The 23,822-nt window shown below is 42.2% G+C and overlaps 1 protein-coding gene across 1 annotated transcript; it reads left to right on the top strand.

Annotated features, from left to right (window-relative positions):
• The first annotated feature begins 62 nt into the window (after positions 1-62).
• On the top strand, positions 63-20,201 carry Slc10a2 (solute carrier family 10 member 2). The gene is made up of 6 exons (XM_042697157.1): positions 63-671; positions 7,189-7,307; positions 12,667-12,755; positions 14,007-14,182; positions 15,810-15,967; positions 18,899-20,201. The coding sequence occupies exons 1-6, from the start codon at positions 295-297 to the stop codon at positions 19,024-19,026; spliced, it is 1,047 nt and encodes a 348-aa protein (XP_042553091.1). The 5' UTR covers positions 63-294; the 3' UTR covers positions 19,027-20,201.
• Positions 20,202-23,822: the final 3,621 nt, after the last annotated feature.

Below are 23,822 nucleotides of genomic sequence, written 5' to 3'. Positions count from 1 at the left end.
CCCTGGGCTTTTTATGACTCCTGATATGTGCTATGTGGTAAGGTTACCTCTGGAAACCGACCCACGAGCATTTATGGGGTTTTATGGCTTCTCCACGATGGCTCTTGAAAGAGACAACTGAGTTGCCACCTGGGAAGACGGGGTTTAAAAGTTTGCCTCGCTGGAAGCGGGCATCACTCGACAGGAGGCAGAGACTGGAGGAGGAGGCCCGCGCGGCGTGGAGGCGGTCCTGGGCACGGCGGAAGCGAGCGCTCGTGGCAGGTGGTGGCAGGTGGCAGGTGGCCGGCCCACGCGATGCAGAACACCATGACATGTCCAGCCAACGCCACGGTGTGCGCAGAGGCGTCCTGCGTGGTGACCGAGAGCGACTTCAATGCAGTCCTCAGCCTGGTGCTCAGCACCGTGCTGACCATCCTGTTGGCCATGGTGATGTTCTCCATGGGCTGCAACGTGGAGATCGAGAAGTTCCTGGGCCACCTGAAGCGGCCCTGGGGCATCTTCGTGGGCTTCCTCTGCCAGTTCGGAATCATGCCCCTCGTGGGTTTCATCCTGTCTGTGGCCTTCCACATCATCCCGATCCAGGCCGTGGTGGTGCTGATTATGGGCTGCTGCCCCGGAGGAACGGCCTCCAACGTCCTGGCCTACTGGGTGGATGGCGACATGGACCTCAGGTAAGACGCGCGCCCTTCCTGCGCCAGCTGGGCCAGGACACAAGGGCCGGGACGCACGGGGCCGGGGCCGAGGCAGATGCGCGCGGGCTGGAGTGCGGCCTTCCGGTGAGCTCAGCCTCCACCAAGGAGCCCAGCAGCACAGGACCCATAACGGCACAGTTGCTCAGGGCTGAGAATTTTGGGATTCCCCTTGGTGTTAGTACCCAGGTTGTGGCCTTGCTGATTATCTCTGGGGAAAGATTCCAAGACTTGGTTGTCATCCAAAAAAAAATCTTTTCTGGGACTGGGAAGGTGGCTCAGTGGTAGAGTGCTTGCCTCGCATCCAGGAGGCCCTGGGTTCCATTCTTCTGCACCACATAAGCAGAAAAGGCCGGAAGTGGCTCTGTGGCTCAAGTGGTAGAAAGCTAGCCTTGAGCTGAAGAGCTGAAGAACAGCGCCCAGCCCAGAGTTCAGGCCCCATGACCGGACCCAAAACAAGAAAATCTTTTCTAAGCCACAAAGCCATAACTGAGTATGCTTGTGCAATTGGTATCAGGATACTATGCATATATATATATATACATATAAATATGGTTTCATATGTGTGTATATATGTATATGGTTTCATGTGTATATATGTATATGGTTTCATATGTATGCATGTATATATGTATATGGTTTCATATATCTGAGTGTATATATGTGTATATATGTATGTGGGTATATATGTATATACGTATGTGTGTATATATACATATATATGTATACATACACATATATATGTTCTTTGTGAGACCAAGGAGTGCTGGGAACAATCATGAACTCAAACTGCTTGTCACACACGGCAAGGCAATGATCTACTCCATCTAACACTTTCCTGGTACAAAATCTAAGGAAGCATTCATGAGTTTGCTTTAGTTCCACCAGTCATCATGGAGGGCTACAGTCAGATGATTTTAAATTATATTTACCCTACTATAAATAAACACAAAAGAGTTTCTCTGCTTCACACAGAGGAATCTAAACTGTAAATGCTGGCCCAATCCACCCCCTGGCTGGTCTGAACTAAGTCTTCTTATTTCTGATAGAAATGAGAATTACTGGGGCTGGACTGAGAATTTTATTCCTGAAAATCGAACAGGCAAATGTCTTTTTTCCCCTGCCTCAACTTCCTCATTTCCTGTGGAAGATCCACATTTCTGCAAAGTATTAAGTGTTCATTCAAGGTGTGTTCATTAAATACGAGGTTATAAGCAATCAGCACTGTGAATCTCTGGATACCACCTGCCGGGGAGAGAAACTCCAAGGGCAGAAGTGTACCACTGCACTGATGGAGGGCATGGTGAGAAATGAGGAACTTGCTGTCTCCTCTCAACCAGTGCTCAGCCGATGCTGATCGTCACAGGAGCTTAAGTCTTGCAAACCGTATGCATTTCTCCATTTCACAGAGGAAAATGCAGTAGACTACTTCCAGTTGCCCCATGAGAGAATCCAGAATGTCAAGTGTTGGACAGGTTCAGTTAATCTGTGAATTACAATGTAGCAATGAATGCTCTTTAGGCATCATCCCGGACACACGAGAGTGTGTCAATTCCTAAACTGAGGGGAGAGAAACTGAAGCTTTGACCTCCACTAACAGCTTTTAAGTATTCGCAACTTTTCAACCACAAAGTCCCGTCTTTCCACAATACCACTGTGCCTTGGGTTAATGCCACACATGAACTTGCTTCCTAAAAATGGAAAAGCGTATGTCAGTCAGCCGTGGAAACGGTCACTCTTGCAAGCCAAAGCTCTGAAACTGAATCAAAAAGCTCCAAGTTACACCCATCTATTTTGAAAAGAAATCTTGTTTCTCTTAAAGAGATGAGGATGGCTTCCTGCGTACATAGCATAATGATCCCTATAAACCGTGTTTCAGAAAATAGAATGCAAAACGTGTAGATAACCCAGCGGAATCATTTATATGACCCCTTCCCCTTCCTGAGAGTGGGATACACAGCACTGAAAATGTCCATTTTAATTATTAGATAAAACGTCTTTCTTAGTCTTTCAAAGTAACTAGGTAAGATGATATATTGCATTCCATCGGATAGAAAAAAATATTCCACTATTTCTTTAAAGCAAATTAAGAAAGCTCTTAATTATCAGCTCTTGGGTAGCAATCTTCCAAACCTTATTGTTGTTGTTGTTGTTATTATTATTGAGTGAGTATTGGAAAACCTGAGTTTCATGATGACTGATTTAGCTGCAACCTTACCCACTATTTATATTTCCACTTCTGGGCTCTAGGATTTTACTTTTTCCACCGCCACTTGAACTCTAGCAGCAGCAGGAAAGATGCGATTGTTTCAACAACAGACATTTCCTATGGGGCTAATAATGTCATGTGGTGCTGGCAGAATGGTTCCCCCTTTCTTGGATGTGGTTCCTAGGAGACAAAACCAAACATTAGCCCTTCTCCATCTGCTCTCCAGAGGTGGAAACCATTACATTCCGTGATCTTTAGGGACTTAACAATAAATACCTAAGTATGAAATCACAATTACCTGTGCTCAGTGAAATACAGCAAATGGTTTTTCTGCTCCTTCTCAGTTGTGCCCATCCTGGGGAGTTGTCATTTGTGAATCTAGTCAGGGCGCAGATATATTTCCTAAGTTGTAGCTATGAGGTGGGAATCCTGTGCACAAAACGTGTCGAGGAGAAATGAAGATGAGCTTTCAGGTGCATTCTAGGTGTATTTGTGAGGAAACACAGAAACTTCCAGCCTTCTTCGTGCCTGCCCTTTCCCCAGACTCTGGAGGATATCTGATCTCTTCATCTGTAAGATGCAAGGATTTCCTCATTTTCCTTCTCTGACTCTGCATTCACAAGTCCATTCTGCATTCTTTCCTTGTTGTTGTTTTTTTCTCAATGTCGTCACTGAACTCTATTTTCTTTTTTCTTTTTTTTTTTTTTGGTCGGTCGTGGGGCCTGAACTCTGGGCCTGGGCGCTGTCCCTCAGCTCTTCAGCTCAAGGCTAGAACTCTACCACTTGAGCCACAGCGCCACTTCCAGCTTTTTTTTTTCTGCTTATGTGGTGCTGAGGAATCGAACCCAGGGCCTCATGCATGCAAGGCAAGCGCTCTACCACTGAGCCATCTTCCCAGCCCCTGAACTCTATTTTCTATACTTATTGTTTTCTAGATATCTAGCCCTCCAGCTGGTCACAAACTCAAAGCAATTCTCCCAACTTTCTCCACACCAACTTCCATCCTTTCTCTATTCTGAAAGACCTGTGTCATCACTATTTGACTCTTTGCTTTATTTTCTCTCAAACTTACTAAGCTTTTGTTCTCTCCTGTAGCATTTATTTCTATTTTATTAGCTTATGTTTAGCTGACACAATTATATGCCATGTACTTTGCTAAGGTATCTTTAGTTTTCTGAAGAACCCTCATATTAGTACTATTATTTTCTGCATTGGGCAAATGAAAAAAAGTTAACATTCATAACTTTGACCAAGATCACTGATTCAATGTATGTTAGTGTCAGATTTGGAATCCAGGCTTACCCACTTGCTTCCAACAAATTCTTAATTTCTCTCTTTATTATTTCTATTACCTACCAGGTTTATAAAATCTACTATCACCTATGTACACTTCTTTTGATCATAAAACTGAGGTTTTACTTCTGTGATTTCACTGACTGCCTTAGTACTCACTGAATTCTCATTTATTAACTATTTCCACTGCCCCAGCACACACGTGGACGTGTGTGTGCATGCACAAGCATGTGCATGAGCACACGTGCACACACACACACACATATTCTACCTGACAGTTCATAGCATTAAAGCCAAACTATTGCTTATTATTCTTACCCATTAATACATTTCTCATCCCAATATACATTCTTGGTTGAATTTCTGTGTTTGACTTCTTTGCCCTCCATGGAACTTAAAATGCTTTCAGGTAAAATTTTTTTCCTTGCACAAATTTATTCCCCTATGTCTTTCATTAAAATTCACTACCTAGGAATTGTTGCAATATCATTTGCAGTGGCTTGGCTTTTTTTCTTGTTATAATTCAGCACCATCAATTCAGCAGCATATTCTATTGATACTCTAAAAGATTCTCGATTGCCTATGAAGCTAGGGGCAGGAGTTCATTCCTCTAATCTTAGTTATCCAGGAAGCAGAGACTGAGAGAATCAAAATTCGGAGCCAGTCTAGGAAACAAGTTCAAGAGACCCCCACCCATCTCAACCAACAAAAAGCTGAGTATTGTGGTACATGCATGTCATCCTAGCTCTTTGAAAAGCTAAAATAGGAGTATCAAGATCCAGGCCTGCTCAGGAAGAAAGATGAGACCATATCTGAAAAATAACCAATGGGAAATGGATTTGTCTTCTGTTCAAGGGACAAAGCACCTGCCTAGCAAATGCATAGCCCTGAACTCAACCATCAATGCTACCAAAATACATTTACATTTGTAGCAGGTCATGGGGCTTGAACTCAGGGCCTGAGTTCTGTTCCTGAACTTTTCTGCTCAAGGCTAGTGCTCGACCACTTGAGCCACTGCTCCACTTTGGGCTTTCTTGATGGTTGTTTAGTGATAAGAGTTATGGATTTTCCTGTGTAGGCTAGCTTCAAACCACAATCCTCATATCTCAGTCTCCTGAGTAGTTAGTACTACAAGCATGAGCCACCAGCACCCAGCTCCAAAGTCAGAAATGGAGGGACAAAAGGTGAGCAAATACAGCAGTGGAACTCACTAGACACTATGCTGCAAATGAACTATACAACCTGTTGGCGGGTACAGGAGGCAAAAACTGGGGGAAAACAAAGGAAGGGGTGACATTGTCCAAAAAGAAATTACCTGACTTACAAAATGGTAACCCTTCTGCATATCACCTTTATAATAAAAATAAACTATAGTTTTAAAAAACTTGATTGTCCACTAAATCTAAACTAGCTCCTCTCCAACTCTTATTTTCTTCCTCGTCTTGTTCTTTAAGAAATTGCTCTCAAAACCATGACACATCATAAATTATCATAACAAGAATTCAGAATTGAGGCTTTACTAAGAAAATTTAAAATAAAATAAGGAGGAAAAGTTTCATTGCAAATATTGCTCTAGTAGCTTAAAACAAAAATGTTTGAGTCTCCTCCTCCTCCTCACTATGATCCAAATAAGGAATCTTATTTCCCAGCACAAAACTCCTGGCTCTAAGAACCATATGAATGAACGGCAATAAAAGCGATTTTGTTGAGGAGACAACTTCAAATCCATTCTAGTATGCTTTTTAATTAAAACTACAGCGAGAGAGTCATGGAAGAAGAGAGGAAGGAAGAAGGAAGCATTTATAAGTTCCAGCACTTTAGTTACAAGCAGGACATGGTATTATGAATAACAAATGAGCTTGTTTTGCTGGTATAGGCTCTGCCTTTGAATTCTATTTTCTAACCAAGTTAAGGGAATCTATGACCACAAAGACCAAACTTCCCTGAAAGCCTTCACACACATCTCTAGCAGTGGCTATTGCTGTAATGGGTTAGCTTTACTGATGCTAATACTTTTATCTGAATCCTTTAGGCACATTGTAAATGAATTCATTAGATAGATAGGTAGGTGGGTAGGCAGATAGATAGATAGATAGATAGATAGATAGATAGATAGATAGATAGATAGATAGATAGATAGACAGACAGATAGATAGATAGATGCATATAGAGAGAGATGCATTGAAGTAAAAAAAATTTTATCTACTTTCCTTAGCATAGAGTTGATCTTTTTATTTTATTTAGTCATTGATATATATATATATTTTTTTGTTTGCTCTACTGAAGACATGACCGATCATCTCTACTGTCACACTTGCTAGGCAGACGCTCAGCAGCAGGAGCCATGCCCACTGTCCCTTTGTCGTTGGCTATTTTCAGCATAGGGTCTTGGTGTGTGCCAGGACTGGTCTAGGCTGTGCCCCTCCCACTTGTGCTACTGCCAGGTCACTTACCCAAGTTCAGCAGCATCCGTGGCGGGTATCTGCCACCGAACCCAGACACTGTGCTTCCCTTGTAGCTGAGACAACAGTTGCACAGCTCCTATATCTATTGTGGCTGGGGCTGGCCTCGAACCATGACTCTACGGTGCACATCCACCTCCCATGGAGCTAGGTTTACCGGCTGGAGCCACTGCACCAGCTAGAGTTGTTTTCCTTAGGTGGGGAGCCTGTGACCCAAATGGTTAGCCTTTTCCTCCAAGTAAATGTAAAATAGCCCTAAGAAAAAACATTGTGAACACCACAATGCTATAGCTGGCCAGGGAAAGAAGGAGGGAAAGAAGGAGGGAAGAAGGGAGGGAAGGAAGGAAGGAAGGAAGGAAGGAAGGAAGGAAGGAAGGAAGGAAGGAAGGAAGGAAGGAAGGAAGGAAGGAAGGAAGGAAGGAGAGGGGGATAGAGAGAAGGAGGGAGAGAGAGAGGGAAGGAGAGACGGAGGGAGGAAGGAGGGAGAAAGGAAATGAACACAGGCAGACATGTCAACCTGCCAATTTCCTTGCAGCGTCAGCATGACCACGTTCTCCACGCTGCTCGCCCTGGGAATGATGCCCCTGTGCCTCTATATCTACACCAAAATGTGGGTTGATACCGGGTCCATTATCATCCCCTACGATAGCATAGGTAAGTGCACGGCCGCGCCGGGGCTGCTGACCGACCGGCACTCACGGACTCTCCGGCTTTCTCCCTCACAGCTGCACACTTACTTCAGCTGTCCAGCCCTGGAGGGCACATTTGCTGGATTCCAATTTCGTTGTAGTCACCTTGGTATTTACCACAGTACTGGCAGAACGTGAATTGCAGCTTTTGATCCTACAAGAGAACCTCATTTTCCTTCATGCAAATCAGCAACGGAGAGAAGACAAGGCGATGCTTCCTCTCTCCTTGGTCCTGGGAAAGCTAAGGCTGCGGGCCCCATCTCCACCCTGCCCTTAACCCAAAGATAACTAACTCATGACCATGGGAATCTGAACACTCAAAGAAATACCACAATAAATAAACAAAAGTCACGTAACAATTTCAAAGCAGAGCACCAGTGAGCCATCATGACTCGCACAATGGACAACTACCAGATGGCACAAGTTAGTTGTTCTCTTCAACTGGGAGGCCCATCTGGGTGCAGATGTTAACTTAATACACAGTTGGTATTCATGCCCTAGAAGTCACTGTGACTCTGTCTTCTATTCATTGCCACTCTTAAATGGCACCCCACCCTCTCCCGACGGACATTCTTTTCTGTTTCTGAGAAAAGGAGGCTGGTGGGAGATGAAAAGGTTCGTATGGCACAGCTAGGTGGTCAAAGGGAAGACAAGAGGTTCTCTACCATGGCAAAAGCAAGATTTGCCACACAAGTCCTGTGACAAAGATGAAATGGGGACCGGGGAGATGGGGTAGTGGGTCAGAACTGACCGCCAGGCACAGGGCATGGTAAATGGTCATAGTTTTTATTTTTTTTCCCAGCTGACTTTGGAAAAGTGTCATCCTGATGTGGGTTTCCCATTAAAAGGAGCACATAATCAAGGTCAACCGAGGTCAACCAGTGACCCCGTGAGATCTCTGTAAAAGGGATTCCACTTGAAATGGAAAGCTGGACTAAAATTCTCTTTCAAAGAAAGATTATTTCTGTGAAGAAACCTGATCCAAATTTAGACAACTGAATAAGAATAGAGTTTGTTGTAATTATGGTAAGCTGCAGTGTAGTGTTTATGGATAGTCTTCTCTCTGCCCTCTGTTTCTACCATAAACTTTTTTTTCAGTCGTTCGTGGCGCTTGAACTCTGGGCCTCGGCACTGTCCCTCGGCTCTTCAGCTCAAGGTAAGTGCTCTACCACTGGAGCCACAGCATCACTTCCAGTTTTCTGGTGGTTTATTGGAGATAAGAGTTTCACAGACTTTCCTGCCGGGCTGGCTTTGAACCATGATCCTCATATCTCAGCCTCCTCAGTAGCTAGGATTACAAGTATGAGACACTGGCACCCGGCAACTTTTTTTTTTTTTTTTGGAAAAATAGTCTTGACTGGGCACAGGTGGTTAACACTAGTGATTCTAGCTCCTCAGAAGGCTGAGATCTGAGAACCACGGTTCAAAGCTAGCCCAGGCAGGAAAAGTCTGTGAGACACTTATTTCCAGTTAACCATCATAAAGCTGGAAGTAGAGCTGTGGCTCAAGTGGTAGAGTGCTAGCCTTGTGTACAAGTTCAAGTAAAGGGCCTAGGCCCTGAGATCAAGCCCCAGGACTGCAAAAAAAAAAAAATCTTAATTGTCAAACTCTGTTCCCTGGGGGTTTTCTCTGTGTCTCTCATACTAAGCCCCCAGAAACCCCACCATTTCCATTGTATCTCCTGCAATCAGATGTTAGCATGGGCCCCCTGTCTACCTCAAGTCTACCTCCCTGCACTCCATGCTGCTTATCTCTCTGGCTGTTCCTTTCCTGAATGCCTTCCTTAGAGTTACAGAATGGAGTCTGAACATCAAAGAGCATAGTTCTCTCATTGAACTGGGACTGACTGGGAATTCTGTATTACATAATGCTCATTGGATAAGAACAGCACTTAAGCCTTAAAATATTCTCTTTTTCATATTCATTCCCTTCTGGGAAATATCCCCAAGGTAGTACTGAGTAATTCTAACTATAAGATGGATGATTTATAGCATAGCCTTTAATGTGAATAAACGTTGAAAGGAGGGGGAAGAAAAGACATGACTTACTACTACCTGGGTACAAGAAAAGGTCACTGAAAAAGAAGAGTGAAAAGTAAATGAAAGAGGAAGGAAAGGAGAGGGAAGAGGGAAAGAGAAGGGATGAAAGGAGGGAAAGAGGAATAACTGAATGGAAGGGAATAAAAAGATAAAGATAAAAAAGGAAAGAAAGGGAAGAAGAAGAGGGGAAGGAAAGGACTTGAATCACAGAGATAATAACGATTGGCTCACCATCATGTTTGCCTGAAATACTCTCCAACCTGACCTGTTTTTTTTTTTTCCTCTTGATTTTCCCAGTCCTGTAATGAGGAAATTATGTGCTGGTAGTCTCAAGGGACGGCATGGCACCGTGTAAATGAGGCGGTTGGTAGTCAGGGCGAGGGAGCTGGGACACACAGTCCTGCTGCCCTCCGGTGCTATATGAGCTAGCCCTGGGCATGTGACGGCTTCCATCAGAGCTCAGGGTAAACCCACAACACAGGAATGACTGCTGAGCCCTTCTTACAGTGACATCTCACCAGGAAGGGCTCCCCCGCGGCTGAATCCACTAAAAACAAACACTGTGGCAAGGTGGCTTTCCACCTGAGTCACTGCTGAATTCTCACCCAGCTCCGGGACTACCATCCTCCACTCCAGTTTACATGTGGGGAAAAGGAGCACTGGCAGACTGATCTGCAGTTTCTAGTTGGCAAACAAAGAAAGTTCATCTCCAGTCCATCTGACCTCCACTACCCCCGCGTAAAGATGCTCACTGTTTTTCTTTTTCCCCTCTTTCTTTCCACCTTTCATTCCTCCTGCGCGTGCCCTATAAACTTGACCACCTAACCCCTGTTTTCACTGTATTTGATGTCAGTATAATTTGGGGAGAGGAAGGGAAAAAACAAATTGTTTAAATAGGGATACAGGTGGACCCATTGCAACAATGAGATGTACAAGATGCTAGGTCAAAAAGTGTAGTCGTATCCTGGTTTTGATAATACAACTGCAAAAAGATCTATCCTTTTTGCTCCGTAGAGGAAGACAACTTACACAGATAGCTCAGACATGTGAGGAATAAGTCAAACTAACAGCCACTGAGGAAACACGGTGACAACATCCCTGCTCTACAGGCAGGAAGCAGCCGCATCTGCCAGTGGGAAAGAACTGAAAGACTGTCTTTCCCAGCAAGTCATTAAAAGCAAAGTCCATCCAGCCCAACCAGGTCTAGAGAGGAAAAGCACTTACGCACTGCTGCCCCGGTTGACCCTGTCACCTTGGGCTGGCTCAGCCAGAGGAGAGGAACAGATTCAAAATGTTGACAATGAGCTGACAAAAGCATAGCCATACATCCTTTTCAATTCAAGCTACTGCAATACAAACAAGTTATATCCAGAACATGTTAATATAAACCTACAAACCTCACAAAATCTCAGGAGGAGTTCAGGGATCCAAGAAAGAAAATCCCCTTCCCTCAGACCATAGGAAGAAAGGGCATCCACGTGGATTTGGGGGGAGAGATCTTGCCTTTCTGATAATGCTTGCTCCTTGATCCCTGTTGCATCATTTTTTCCTGAAAAAGAAATGCTTTCCTACCTACTCCTTCCTTCTTTCCTTCCTTCTCTCCTTCCTTCCTTCCTTCTTTCCTCTCTTCTTTTCTTTTTTCCAGCTCTTGGCTCCCTTAGTTTTATTTAATCCTGCTGAGTAATATCATGGCAGAAGTGATTGTTGATATTTATCAGGAAGGGTAGACTGCTATAAAGAAAGTATGGTTTTAGTATTATTACATTCATTTAAAGTTAATATTTACAGCTTTGGAACGCAGAATCTGCCTTAGAGTCTTCGGTCAGTCCATCCCTAAACTCTCAGAATTTCATACTACCTTATGAGATTGTTTGCAGGTAGACACCTATGATTCATGCCTGCAATCTCCAGCTACTTAAGAGGATGAGATCTGAGGACTGCAGTATGAAACTAGCCCAGGTGGAAAAGAATACAAGACTCCATCCCCAAAATAACTAGCAAAAAGCAGGGCTGGAATCAGGGCTCAAGGGAAGAGTATCAACCAATCAAGGAAGCCAACTGAGCATGAGGTCCTGAGTTCAAGCCTCAGTATTTCCAAGAAAACAAAGGCTGTTTGCAAAAGGAACCCTTGAGAAATTAGAAGATGTTGCTGTTCTGTTGCATAGAAACAGCTGTTGGACAAATGCATAGTAAATAACATGGAGAAACAAGCCATGTGTCACAGGAGCAGCATTAAATTTAATGTGATGAGGTTGAAGTACGAGTCTGTTACCTGGCTGGCTGAGCATGTTGCTGCAAGGAATGATAATTACACGAGAAGGTGCCAAATTTAGTCTCTCAGGGAAAATTTAAAAGCTGGTTTTTCAACCTTTTGTTTCGCATCTTTGCCACATACTTGAAGAACTGAAGTTGGTTTTAACCAACACTCGTGAGGTTTCAGAAGGCCTACAGATCTTCAGCCAATTTTTCAATATTTTTCATTTAAAAGATGCTTTCATATTTCTTTTATGCCTACACCATCTACAGAAACTACCAGAATTCCTTTATGAAAAAGATCAGCCATATACATATATATATATATATATATACACATATGTGTGTATATATATATAAATACATTCACATACAAGCATACAAAATGTGGGCATATTTTTCCTAGACGATAATTTCCCTAGATCTGCAGGGCATGCTGAAATAATCTCATCATCTCAGCTCTACAGGTGGCAAAAGGAAGAGAATCACAGTGTGAAGCTAGACCTGGGCAACAGGGAAACCCTCTCTGCAAAGCCTGTCTAGCATGAATAGGGTTCTGACTTCAAAAACCCCAGTGCTGTCAAATTAGTGAATTAATGTAATGTAATTTAAGACTGATAGACTAAAGAAGCCAAGATGCTGACAAATTGAAATGAGCATATTGGAAATATAAGGCACTGAAAAAAACTCACCCCAAGATTTAGTGAGAGGATTTCATGTGATCGGTTCTCTTCCTATAGTATTGAATTCTTTAATGGAATGGGAAGGGGGAGAAGGAAAGGTGGGAGAGAGAGGGTGGGAGGGAAGAGGGAGGAGAGGGAGAAAGAGAAAGAGGAAGAGGAAGAAAACGAGGAGGAGAAGGAGTAAGAGGAGAAGAGGAAATGGAGAAGGAGAACAAGAACAAGAAGGAGAAGGAAAAGGATGTGTGTGTATATAATTCTTTATTCTGTTTTATATGTTCAAGAAAGACTAAAATCCCATGCTCGGGCCATTCACATATGGTTTTTCTCTTTTCACGCTGACCATCTTCAGGTACTTCTCTGGTGGCTCTTGTTATTCCTGTTTCCATCGGAATGTTTGTTAATCACAAATGGCCCCAAAAGGCAAAGATCATACTTAAAGTAAGTATCCCCTGCTACAGGAAGCATGGCGAGATGCTGCCAGTAACATCTGCAATGATGCAGTCATTCCATTTATCCAGTTGTCTCAGTTTCATCGTGTAACTACCTTCTTAGGAGCCCACATTCTCAGTCAGACAGTCCTCTGTCCCTCAGCGCCCTTTCTGGCCCCACCATTGGGCTACCAATCTTTTGAGACACCAGTTCAAGCATCACCTCTTAGCTTTACTGTGTAGCAGAGCATTGCTGCTATCTCCACTATGTGCGTTTCTATGACAAAACATATCTGGATATCTAGAAAATAGAACCTATTTTTCTAATGCCAATAATGACATATCCAGTTCAATGTCTGGCAACCGGTAGATGCTACACATATAATCAACATTTGTTCCCAGAGGGAACTATAATTTAACTCTGTATAATTCAACTGTGTACATATTTACTCTGTATGGATACAGATACAAATGGTGTGGATAGGTCCTACTACTCAAAGTAGATAAAGCTACTCAGAGGGCACATATAGATAATGAGGAGAGCGAGAGAGAGGAGGAGAGAGAGAGAAAGAACTGGATGCAATATTGGGATTTGAATTCTCTATGCTTCCTGAGCACACCATCTATCACTTGGCCTACACTGCCAGTACTTTTGCTTTCGTAGTTTGTTTCTTAGATAAGGTCTTGTGGTTTTTGCCCAGGTCAACCTCCAACTACAATCCTCCTATCTCTGCCTCCCAAGAACCTGGGACCATAGGAGTGCATTACCACAACTGATGCCTAAAATTTGTTTTCAAATATATACAGAAGAAAATGATAACAGTGGCTTTAGTTATCTATGCCCTCTTAAACTTAAGAGCCTTATGTCCATTTCCTTCTTTTCAATAATAATAGCAAAAAAAGTGGCAAGAACAAAATTTTAACCCCCAAAGGAAGAAATAATCATCCAGAAAAGTTGATGACTTACCAAAGGAGACAGACAGAAGGAACTGAACTAGAAGCCAAATCTTCTAGGCTGTTGTAGATTTTACTTCCCCTCTGACCAAATAATTAGCAAGCTAGAACATCATCTTCTGGGAAATTGAGCATGGATGCGACATTTTCTCTTCTTTTCTGACATATAGAAATGTGGCACCGACAGCGGTATTCTAGTGGCCAGGCTAGCAATACAGAGAGAAATGCCTCCATTATCCATTCCCAGGTGGATGGAGACTGGACTCTCTGATTGGGGCTGTTGGGTTCTCTTGTGCCTTCTTTCCAGATCGGGTCCATCGCAGGTGCCATTCTCATCGTCCTCATCGCTGTGGTGGGAGGTATACTGTACCAAAGTGCCTGGATCATCGAGCCCAAACTGTGGGTCATAGGAACAATATTTCCTATAGCTGGTTACAGCCTGGGATTCTTCCTGGCTAGGATAGCCGGCCAGCCCTGGCACAGGTACAGTGCTTTGATTAACTAGACTGGAGATTTTCATTTGCAGTAACAGTTACGTTTGTTTGCCAAGGTTGCAATCACAAAGTACCACAAAGTGAGTGGCTCAAACAACAACGATATATTATCTGACAGTTGGGGATGGGGAGTGGAGGATTACCAGTCAGGTAAATAAAGTTGTTCCAGATTTGTTTTCTATAAAGCCCATGAGGAAAGAAGCTACCGTAGTAGAGAGAGATCTTCTGGCCTTATAAAAGGCCATTCTCCCAGTCTCATTTTATCATCTTCCCTCTGAATGTTTCTTCTTTTGTGTGTGTGTGTGTGTGTGTGTGTGTGTGTGTGTGTGTAGTTGGGATTTTTATTTTATTTTATTGTAAAGATGCTTTACAGAGGGGTTACAGTTACATGAGTAAGATAATGAGTAGATTTCTTGTTGAGCGTTGTTACCCCTTCCCTTATTGTTCTCCCACTATCCCTTCCCTCCCCACTCCCTCAAAGTTGTAAAGTTCATTTCCAACATAGTGTCTTGTGGGTATCATTGTTGCAATGGATCATCCTGTGTCTTTGTTTCAGTGTTTTGTTATTCCCCTTCCCCTCTCCAAATTGATTTCCCCTTTATGTAACGACAGGAGTCACTTGGGATTCAGACTACCTTAATGACCTCCTATCTTACCAATGTCTGCAGTGATCCTGTTTCCTTGTAAGGCCCACTCTGAGCTACTAGGGGTCAGGACTTCCCCAAAAGAATTTGAGAGAGAGCTATACACAACCCATAATTATTGTAAATACAGATGACATGTTCAAAACCCTTCACCTTTAATCACCAGTGATATCATTCTAAATAGAATCATTCATTCCTAACTGAGGGAAGTCTCAAGGAAGACACCACTGGCTGCTTTTGTCTTTGGTCCTCTCGAAGTCTTCCAAACCATCCCTTCCTACCCATCCAGTGAGGACTGAGCTTTCCCATCACGAGGTTTTCATCTTCCCTAAGCAGAGCAAGTTTAACCACAGCGGTGATTTGCACGCCTGGTAATCCATGTGGGTTCCTCTAGCCAGCATTAGGGTGACCTCATCATCCAAACATGCTGAGCATGGAGATAGCCTTAACATCTATCTAAAAGTATTTCCCCTCATGCGACTCCATCAAAACCAACAGACAGGAAGAAAAGAAAGTGTAAGAACTTAGGGCAGGTGTGGGGTGAGTGGAGGAGCAGCCTGGGACAGCCGGGAGCAGTGTGGGGGGTGAGGTAGGCCTGTCCCTCACCAAGGATGGGGCCTTGAAGCACCCACTCACTGGTCCTCTCTGTTTCTATAGAATGGGGACAATAACTTCTGCCTTGCTAGTTTTTGACCAGGGCTTAATCAGACTACATGACTGATAACAACACTGCATTTGAAGATTTTTAGAACCCCTGCCCTGTGCACGAGGACATAAATTGAGAAAGGTTGTGAGCTTACTATTTATAGAACAATAGCTATACACTGAAAAGGCACCCTAAATACATGCCATAAAAGCAAAGGGAAACTCCATATGTAGACGGTACACTTGTTCTCAGTGTCTGTGCCCTACAGGTGATGCGATAAGGTAACGAAACCACTGAAACACGCCTTCTCTTGCCACCCCCTGCAGATGCAGAACAGTTGCTTTGGAAACAGGGATGCAGAATAGCCAGCTGTGCTCCACCATCGTGCAGCTCTCCTTCACCCCCGAGGAGCTCAACCTGGTGTTCACCTTCCCACTCATCTACAGCATCTTCCAGATCATCTTTGCCGCAATATTATTAGGAAGTAAGGAATTACGTGCATCTACTTTCACGACGATGCTCTTCTGAGCGAAATCCTAGTCTCACTAAAACAGTCTTTAAAATATAATCCTCTGGTCCTAACTACAAATTGTACAAATATGAGAGAATAACTCTACCAGCCATGGAGGAAAGGGCAGTAGTTTTAACCAAAGTATTAGGGAAGATTACTGTTAGATGGAAAGTAACAGATGCTGTTGATCTCTGTGGACTTCCCTTTCTCGGGAGTTAGGGAAGTATAGTAACTTGTCTGGAAACCTATTATGGGTCTTTCCAAATCCTTCAGTCTTCTGGTTGGTATGTTTTGCAAAAAGAAGATGTTTGTTTTTGTTGGAAAGGTGATCTATAAGTTGGGAATGTAGATAGATGCCTAAAGTCCCATTATTTTAGGAAACAGAAGCACAAGAATCATGACTTCAAGACTAGCCTAATCTACACAATGTGGAAAGAAAAGTGCTATACAAAGGATATTTATCAGGCTAAGTTATGAGACATATGTATGTGTGCAGGTATATATACATAAGTTTTAATATCCATACAGTTGAACCAATTTAAACAGAAATGACATACCAGGGACAGCTTCCGATTCCTAATTTTGCATCTATAACACTGATTTGTTCCATCAGGGCTGCACCCACCAGCCTCCTCTCAGCTGAAACTTTTCCCTACATTTTACTTTCCAAGAATTAGTGATGTTTTGCCTCTGTTTTGTGGTACTGAGTTTTAGATTCAGGGCCTCACTCTTGCTAGGCCCACACTAGACTATTGAGCCATACCTCCAGCCCTGATTCTTGATTTTTGCTGGCTATTTGGGGGGGAACACGTTCTCAGTTCCCTACTTTGGGCTTTCTGTCATTGTTGGGTACATGCTTCCACTGTGTCCATGGAGATGGAATTAACTCAGAAAAGACTGAGTAAGAAAAGACAAAGTCAAAGGAATGAAGTACAAGGGGACACCAGAAAAGTCCAGCACTTTCTCTCAGCATTACCTATGCACAAGAACAAAGAAGGTATCTTTGTGAAGTGTATACAGAGCCAGGAAATAAATTTTGGTGATAGAAATAGCAGTTTAATTTCTTTTAACAAGGATAGGGAAGGAAGGAAGGAAGGAAGGAAGGAAGGAAGGAAGGAAGGAAGGAAGGAAGGAAGGAAGGAAGGAAGGAAGGAAGGAAGGAAGGAAGGAGGGAAGGAAAGAAGGGAGGGAGGGAGGGAGGGAGGGAGGGAGGGAAGGAGGAGAGAGGGAGGAAGGGACGGGAGGAAGGGAAGGGTGGAAGGGAGGAAGGATGAAAGGAAGGAGAGAGGGAGGGAAGGAGGGAGGGAAAGGAATAAATAAAATATATGGTATGGCTAAACTAAATCACTGGCATAAATTGAGGGAATGCAGACTAAATAGTGTATAATAAGTATTGGATTTTTCAGTTAATCGCAAACTCAGTTAAACTCAATAGTTAATGTCAGGCATTGGTGACTCACACCTATAATCCTAGTTACTTAAGAAGCTGGAATCAGGAGACTTGGCTTGGAATCAGCTCAGGCAGAGAATTTCACAAGACTCCTCCTCCTCTAATAGCTGGGTATATAGTGACTGTGCCTGTCATCCTAGTTATATGGGAACCTGAGATGGGGAGGGGACCGGGAGGAGGCAGAAATCATGGTTCCAGACCAGACTGGACAGAAAAGTCCATGAGACTCCATTTCAATGGAAGAAGATGGGATGAGATGCCATGCATCATCCCAACAATGGTGGGACGCAAAATATAGGATTGTAATCCAGGAGCCCTCCCCCCACCCCCACCCCCAGTCAGGCTGTGAAAAACTAGGTCAAAATTAACAAATGCAGAAAAGGGCTGGAGGCGTGACGCTATAGCAGAGCGCCTGCCTATCTGGTGTAAGGTCTTGAGTGTAAACCCAGTGCCACAAAAATAATAAAATAAACTAACAATTTAGTAGCAGTATTTCATGGCTAGAAACTCAGGAATAATTCTAAGCAGATACAAATCTGGACTTACTAAAATCCATGTGCTTGTTTCTCTCAGTTATCTTATAGTGATAGCAAATATAGCACGTAATATTCTCCACAGCCCTACCTAGCACTTCACGTTATTCCCACCATGTCCTCAAACTGCCCTAACAGTCGATAGTGTCATCACTGCGGTTCTATACATAAAGTATTGGAATTTGAACAAATGATGCCTCTGTTCCCTGGTTGAGAGGTAGAAAGAAAATTAGATATTTAAAATAGCACTTTACTTCAGATAAAGCTTAATTGGAAAATATGGCTTGAATCTACAACCAAAGAGCCCCGTGAATACAGGACTACTCCCTTACCTCTTACTTGTACAAATATATGGACACATATAAATGGCGGACCATGCATATAAAACAGCTCTGGTAAGCTGATCTCGCACATAGACTCAGAAATGGCTGCAAACAGAGAACTGAGTACCATAGAGAAGAGGAAAGTCAATCACCCCTCGCCCAAAGCTCTTCTCCTATGGGAAAGAGAGAATGAAGACAGGAGAGACCACATTGGTTATTCTAGCTCCATCAGCCCAAATTCACAGACACTGCCCTATCACATGGTGTAAATGGCTGAAGAATAGTGCAGTTGCTGAGAGAGGCTAGGTATGGAAGGCATGCTTTTTGTGCTCACTATCACAGCACTGAAATCCAGAAAATGCCACGTAGTTGCCAGAAGCCATTATCTGCTGATGTTCTCTGCTCGGTCTTTCTTAAGTACAGCCACCCTACTTGCCATGAGCATCGTAGAACTAAGGACAATGGTTGTTTTTTCTCAATAGACTAGATGAGAGTCTATAGAGACTAGAGTCAACAGAAAATGTAAAGTTGTACACTAAAGTCCAAGTTTTTGCAACCACCTGATAATTTCCTTCACCTCCTATGTACTGTTTTCCAGTTTATGTTGGATACAAGAAGTGTCATGGGAAAAATACTGCAGAATTTTCAGAGAACAAAGATAATGAGACCGAGTCAGAGTCAACGTGTCACAAGACAAATGGAGGATTCCAGCTGGATGAGAAGTAGACTCCAAGTGAACAAAAAAGGAAAAAAGAAAAGTGCTAAACAAAAAATTCTTAAACTATACCATAGATCATTCTATTTTTTGGTGGGATACTTAGTAGGGAAAAGTTAAAGTGCAAATTTAAATTTGAATTGAATCTACATATTGGTTTTGGTACAAAGTGACTAGTGCTCTGACTTACTGATTGGGCAAATATTGTATTATATATGCATATGTTCTACACACACACACACATACACACACACACACACACACACACACACACACACACCACTTACTGGTTATCTCTGGGATGTTCTTTAATACCACTCAAATTCCATGGCATTTGCATTAACTTTCTCATGTAACAGAAATCATCTCTAGTTGACTTATAATACCTAACACAATATAAATGCTATGTAAATAATTTTTTTACTTATTGTTTAATGACTAATGACAAGAAACAAAATTTGTAATATGGCCAGTATTTTTTCAAGTACATGGAATCTGTCAGAGTCCCTAATAACCACAAATACACAATTCACATATGAAGGTCCAAATGTATATAGAGAGTGTACATATGGAGACACTGAAGTATTCTCAAAAAATACATGTAGACCTAACCTAGTATAGATGGTGACACTGAGTCCCTGCCACACCCACCCTATATTCTAATACTTAATCTCATAAACTATAAACACTTTTTATATATTGAAATGGAATAGATATAAACTTTTTGTATATTGAAATAGATATAAATTATTCTTGTGAGTTTTTCCTCAGTATTTATGATTGTAAAAAATAATTGAAATGAATTTACTCAACTGGCATTTTAATTGTTATTTTGAAAACTGTGCAAACTATTTATTTATACATCTTCTTTGTATAATATAGGCAAATATCTGACTTCCTATTTAAAAAATAAAAGCCTTGTAATAGTCCAAAGCAGAAATGAAAGACAGTGTTGTAAATAGAATTTAGTAATGAGATCTGAATGAAGCTCAAAACTTAGCAAGACTCTCGTACACCTGGTGGTTTATACCCAAGGTCCACTTACACGCACTATATCTTCCTTGTGAAAAAAAAAATATACGAACTCTTCCAAATGATTTGAACTTGGAATTCAAATTCAGAAGAATTACCTCTTCAATCCCTCCAGGGGGACTTCTTAATGCTTTAGCTATACAACATAGAATTAAATCAGACGGGCTGGGAAGGTGGCTCAGTGGTAGAGTGCTTGCCTTGCATGCATGAGGCCCTGGGTTCGATTCCTCAGCACCCCATAAGCAAGAAAAAATCCGGAAGTGGCGCTGTGGCTCAAGTGGTAGAGCGCTAGCCTTAAGCTGAAGAGCTGAGGGACAGCGCCCAGGCCCAGAGTTCAGGCCCCACGACCGGACCACCCCCACCCCCCCAAAAAAAAGAATTAAATCAGACGCCACAATGACATTCAGTTCATATGAAGAAGGAAGGCACAGCAGGACACCATGAGTAGGAGGAGGGTGGAAGGAAATGCAAAGGGAGCAGAAACACTGGGAGAAATATCACTCATTCGGTGGATGAGTTCCCACAAATGGGCAATGGGATTAAGATCGTTGGAGATAGTAAGAAACACATCAGAAAGCACGAATAGCATAACCTTAGTCAGAGGGCGATGGGAAATATGTAGGAAATCATCAATGAGAAAGACCATGTCCCTGGCATCAGCAGTAGGAAGGGCATTGCAAGCCAGACCCTTGGAGGCTGTTGTGGGTGTAACCAGGGGAACAGGCAGGATCTGATAAGTGGCATCCGTTTTCATGGCTGCCAAGAGGAAATAACTGCTCAAGTTTAAGGCTCTCCGTTATGAGATCTAATTAAATTTCCTCTTCTTCGTTTTGCACGAAGAGGCACAGATGTTCTTAACTCGATCCGCAGTGGTTCCATTCCTTGTTCCATTTGACATGTTCACAGTCTCGTGGAATCCTTTCAAACATGTTGGCTTCGAAGGACATTTCTCTTCTGGATGATGCGAGTTCAGGTTCCTGTGGTGCCTGAGAGGATTGTAGGAGCAAGAATACAACTTTGCTCTTCCAGCAGAGGGTTGGGGGCTTCAGCTTTTAAGACTGGAACAATTGTATCTTGCATACAAAGTTCATATTCATATTTGAATCTTATCTCCCTATGTTTCCATCATTAGACAAATATGCTAAATGGGACTGGGATTGTTTTTAAGGGATAAGGGAGAGAGGGGTACAGATTTTCTTCTTGGGACACACTCAAGAATGTGCCCCAAAGATACAAAAGGCCTTTCATTCTAGTTGTTAGTTACCATCTATACTTTCCTCCTGAGACAGGAAACAGACAGATGCACCAAAGACACTGAATTCATATCAAAATTTTAACACACCCAACACCAAGAGTCCTGATGCCAGCAGCTGAAGCAGCAGGTGTTTCCTCTCTGTTGGTGAAGACACGAGTAAGCAGCACTTGACTTTCTCACCTGATGTGGTTGTGAGTTGTATTCTGTGTGCCCTGGTGTACTAGAGAGAGGAAAACTAGCTAAGCTCACTAAAATACAGTTTTCTCTTTTTAAATGAGTTTGAAAAGCCAATTAAAATATGTATTTTATTGCCGCTGTGAGTATCCTATTAAATGAATATTTTATTGTAAAGCTTGAGTAAATGATAATTTTTGTAATGTCTAGTCTGGTTCAATCTTTGTCAGTATTGTCAAGATGTCCTCGCTATTCAGTTCTAGAGATCTAAATAAGGTGGAGTCTCTGAGATCTTAAATAGTTCTTTGAAAAGCGCCTAAAAGAAGCTCTTAATTAAATACTCTAATAATTAGGTCTCCCACTGATACCAATTGAGGTTTTCCCTCAAGAAAATCATACAGGAGAAACATTAATCAAAGGCTCTTAAAAGTGGTATGTTAGCGATAGCTGATTTAAAGTATTAATAGGAGTCCTTCATTTTCTCATAAAGATACCACCCTCTATGAAATGATGAGATAGATATATTGGCAAAGAAATGTATGTATGCAGAGAAAGAGACAGATAGAGAATGAAACAGAGAGACAGAGAGAGGTTTTGATTAGTAAGCACATAGATTGAAAACACACCAATGACAACTGACGACCTTCTGGATATAAATTTTGTTTAACTACTCAAAGATATCACCCCTTTCTCCATCTAGGAGACATCTAGGACAATCTTGTGGTCTTCTAGAAGGAAGTAATTTGAGTTGTGTAGTTTCTTTCTTTCCCTCCTTCTTCTTCTAGTCTAGAATTCTCCCCCTGAATGGAGGGTGGGGGTAAAAAGTGTCTTATTCTCAGAATACTTACTGTTACTGTGATGCATTCATGCAGGGTGGAAAAAACAATTTGAAATATTGATAGCTAAGAAAAAACTTCCTACCTTTCCCAATTGTACAAAATTTATTGAAGGACTCAGAAATTGGGGGAAAAAAATGTAATGATGAAGTGGCTAAAAACTCTAGCCCTAGCTCCTTGGGCTGCAAAGAATGGAAGATTGTGGTTAGAGGCCAGCCTGAACTAAATGCTGACGACCCTGACACAACAAATGAGCCAGTGGTGGTGGCATGTCCTGAAGCTCAGCTATAAAGGAGGCATGCGTAACATGTAAGACTGTGGTTTTAGTCAAGACCCAAGCAAAAATGCAAGATCTTATCCAAGAAAAGGGTAAGATGTGTGGCTCAAGTGGTAGAACACCGTCTTAGAAAGCATTTGGCCCTAACTTCAAACTCTTGTACAAGAAAGAAAGAAGAGAGGGGGGGGGAGAAAAAGAAAGAAAGAAAGGAAGGAAGGAAAGAAAGAAAGAAAGGAGGGAGGGAGGGAGAGAGGAAGGAAGGAAGGAAGGAAAGAAGGAAGGAAGAAAGGAAGGAAGGAGAAGGAAATTTCATAAACTATCATTTATCCTGATGTGAATCTTTATATCAAAATTTTTCATTTAAAAAAAAAGGGAAGAAATGTAGTGTTTTGGCTGTGTTGTAATATCTGGAATCCAGAAACACTGGAAGGAAGGATGAGAGTGAAGACATTTTCACTAACCTGGAGGTAATTTTCCCCAAACAGAGCATCACCCTTGAGGTGACCCTGAGAGGACACGCAAAGGAGCATCAGTTAGAAGAAGAAGAAAAAAGAAAAGAATCTGTGTTATTCTTTTCTCCCATGAGATCCAAAAGTATGCCAAATGGCCAAACCTTGTCTATCTACTTTAGAATTTGGATTCAGAGGTGACACTGTCGCTGCAGAAGCCCGCATCAATATATTTATTAGAACTGAAAAATGAGGTCAGAATTTTTCTGACAGAAAGTATAATTTAGCTAATTGACTTGACAAGGGCTCTTGCTTTGCAATTAAGAAATACAAATGGTATATTTTAGAAATTAAATGAGTTCAATCCGAAGCTCCTAGGTTTAAGAGAATTTAAAGTGGGATATATATATATATATATATATATATATATATATATCACATCACGAAGTAATGACTCTAAAATACATAAAGAACTCAAAACTTAATTAAGAGTCAAGGCACCTTTAAAAAAAAAGAGCAAAAGCATGTGAGCAGACATTTCAGCAAGGAATGATAACTGAAGCAAATAAGCATGAGAAATAAATATCCAAAAAGATTCTCAGAATCCTAAGAGACAGATACATGCAAATTAAACCCAATATGATACCCCTTGCATGTGACTGACATGATGGTGAATGATGACCAGAAGCTAAAAGCAACTCTCATGGACCACTGGGTTCTCACCCATTTCAAAAACTCCATGGCTTACTATTCAACACAGACTAACCGTATGACCCAAGTGATT

The sequence above is a fragment of the Dipodomys spectabilis genome, unplaced genomic scaffold, assembly GCF_019054845.1.
Source record: "Dipodomys spectabilis isolate Male_0828 unplaced genomic scaffold, ASM1905484v1 ptg000215l, whole genome shotgun sequence".
Classification (NCBI taxonomy): Eukaryota; Metazoa; Chordata; class Mammalia; order Rodentia; family Heteromyidae; genus Dipodomys; species Dipodomys spectabilis.
The sequence above is the reverse complement of the archived record's forward strand: the minus strand, read 5'-3'. Positions and strand labels throughout refer to the sequence as shown.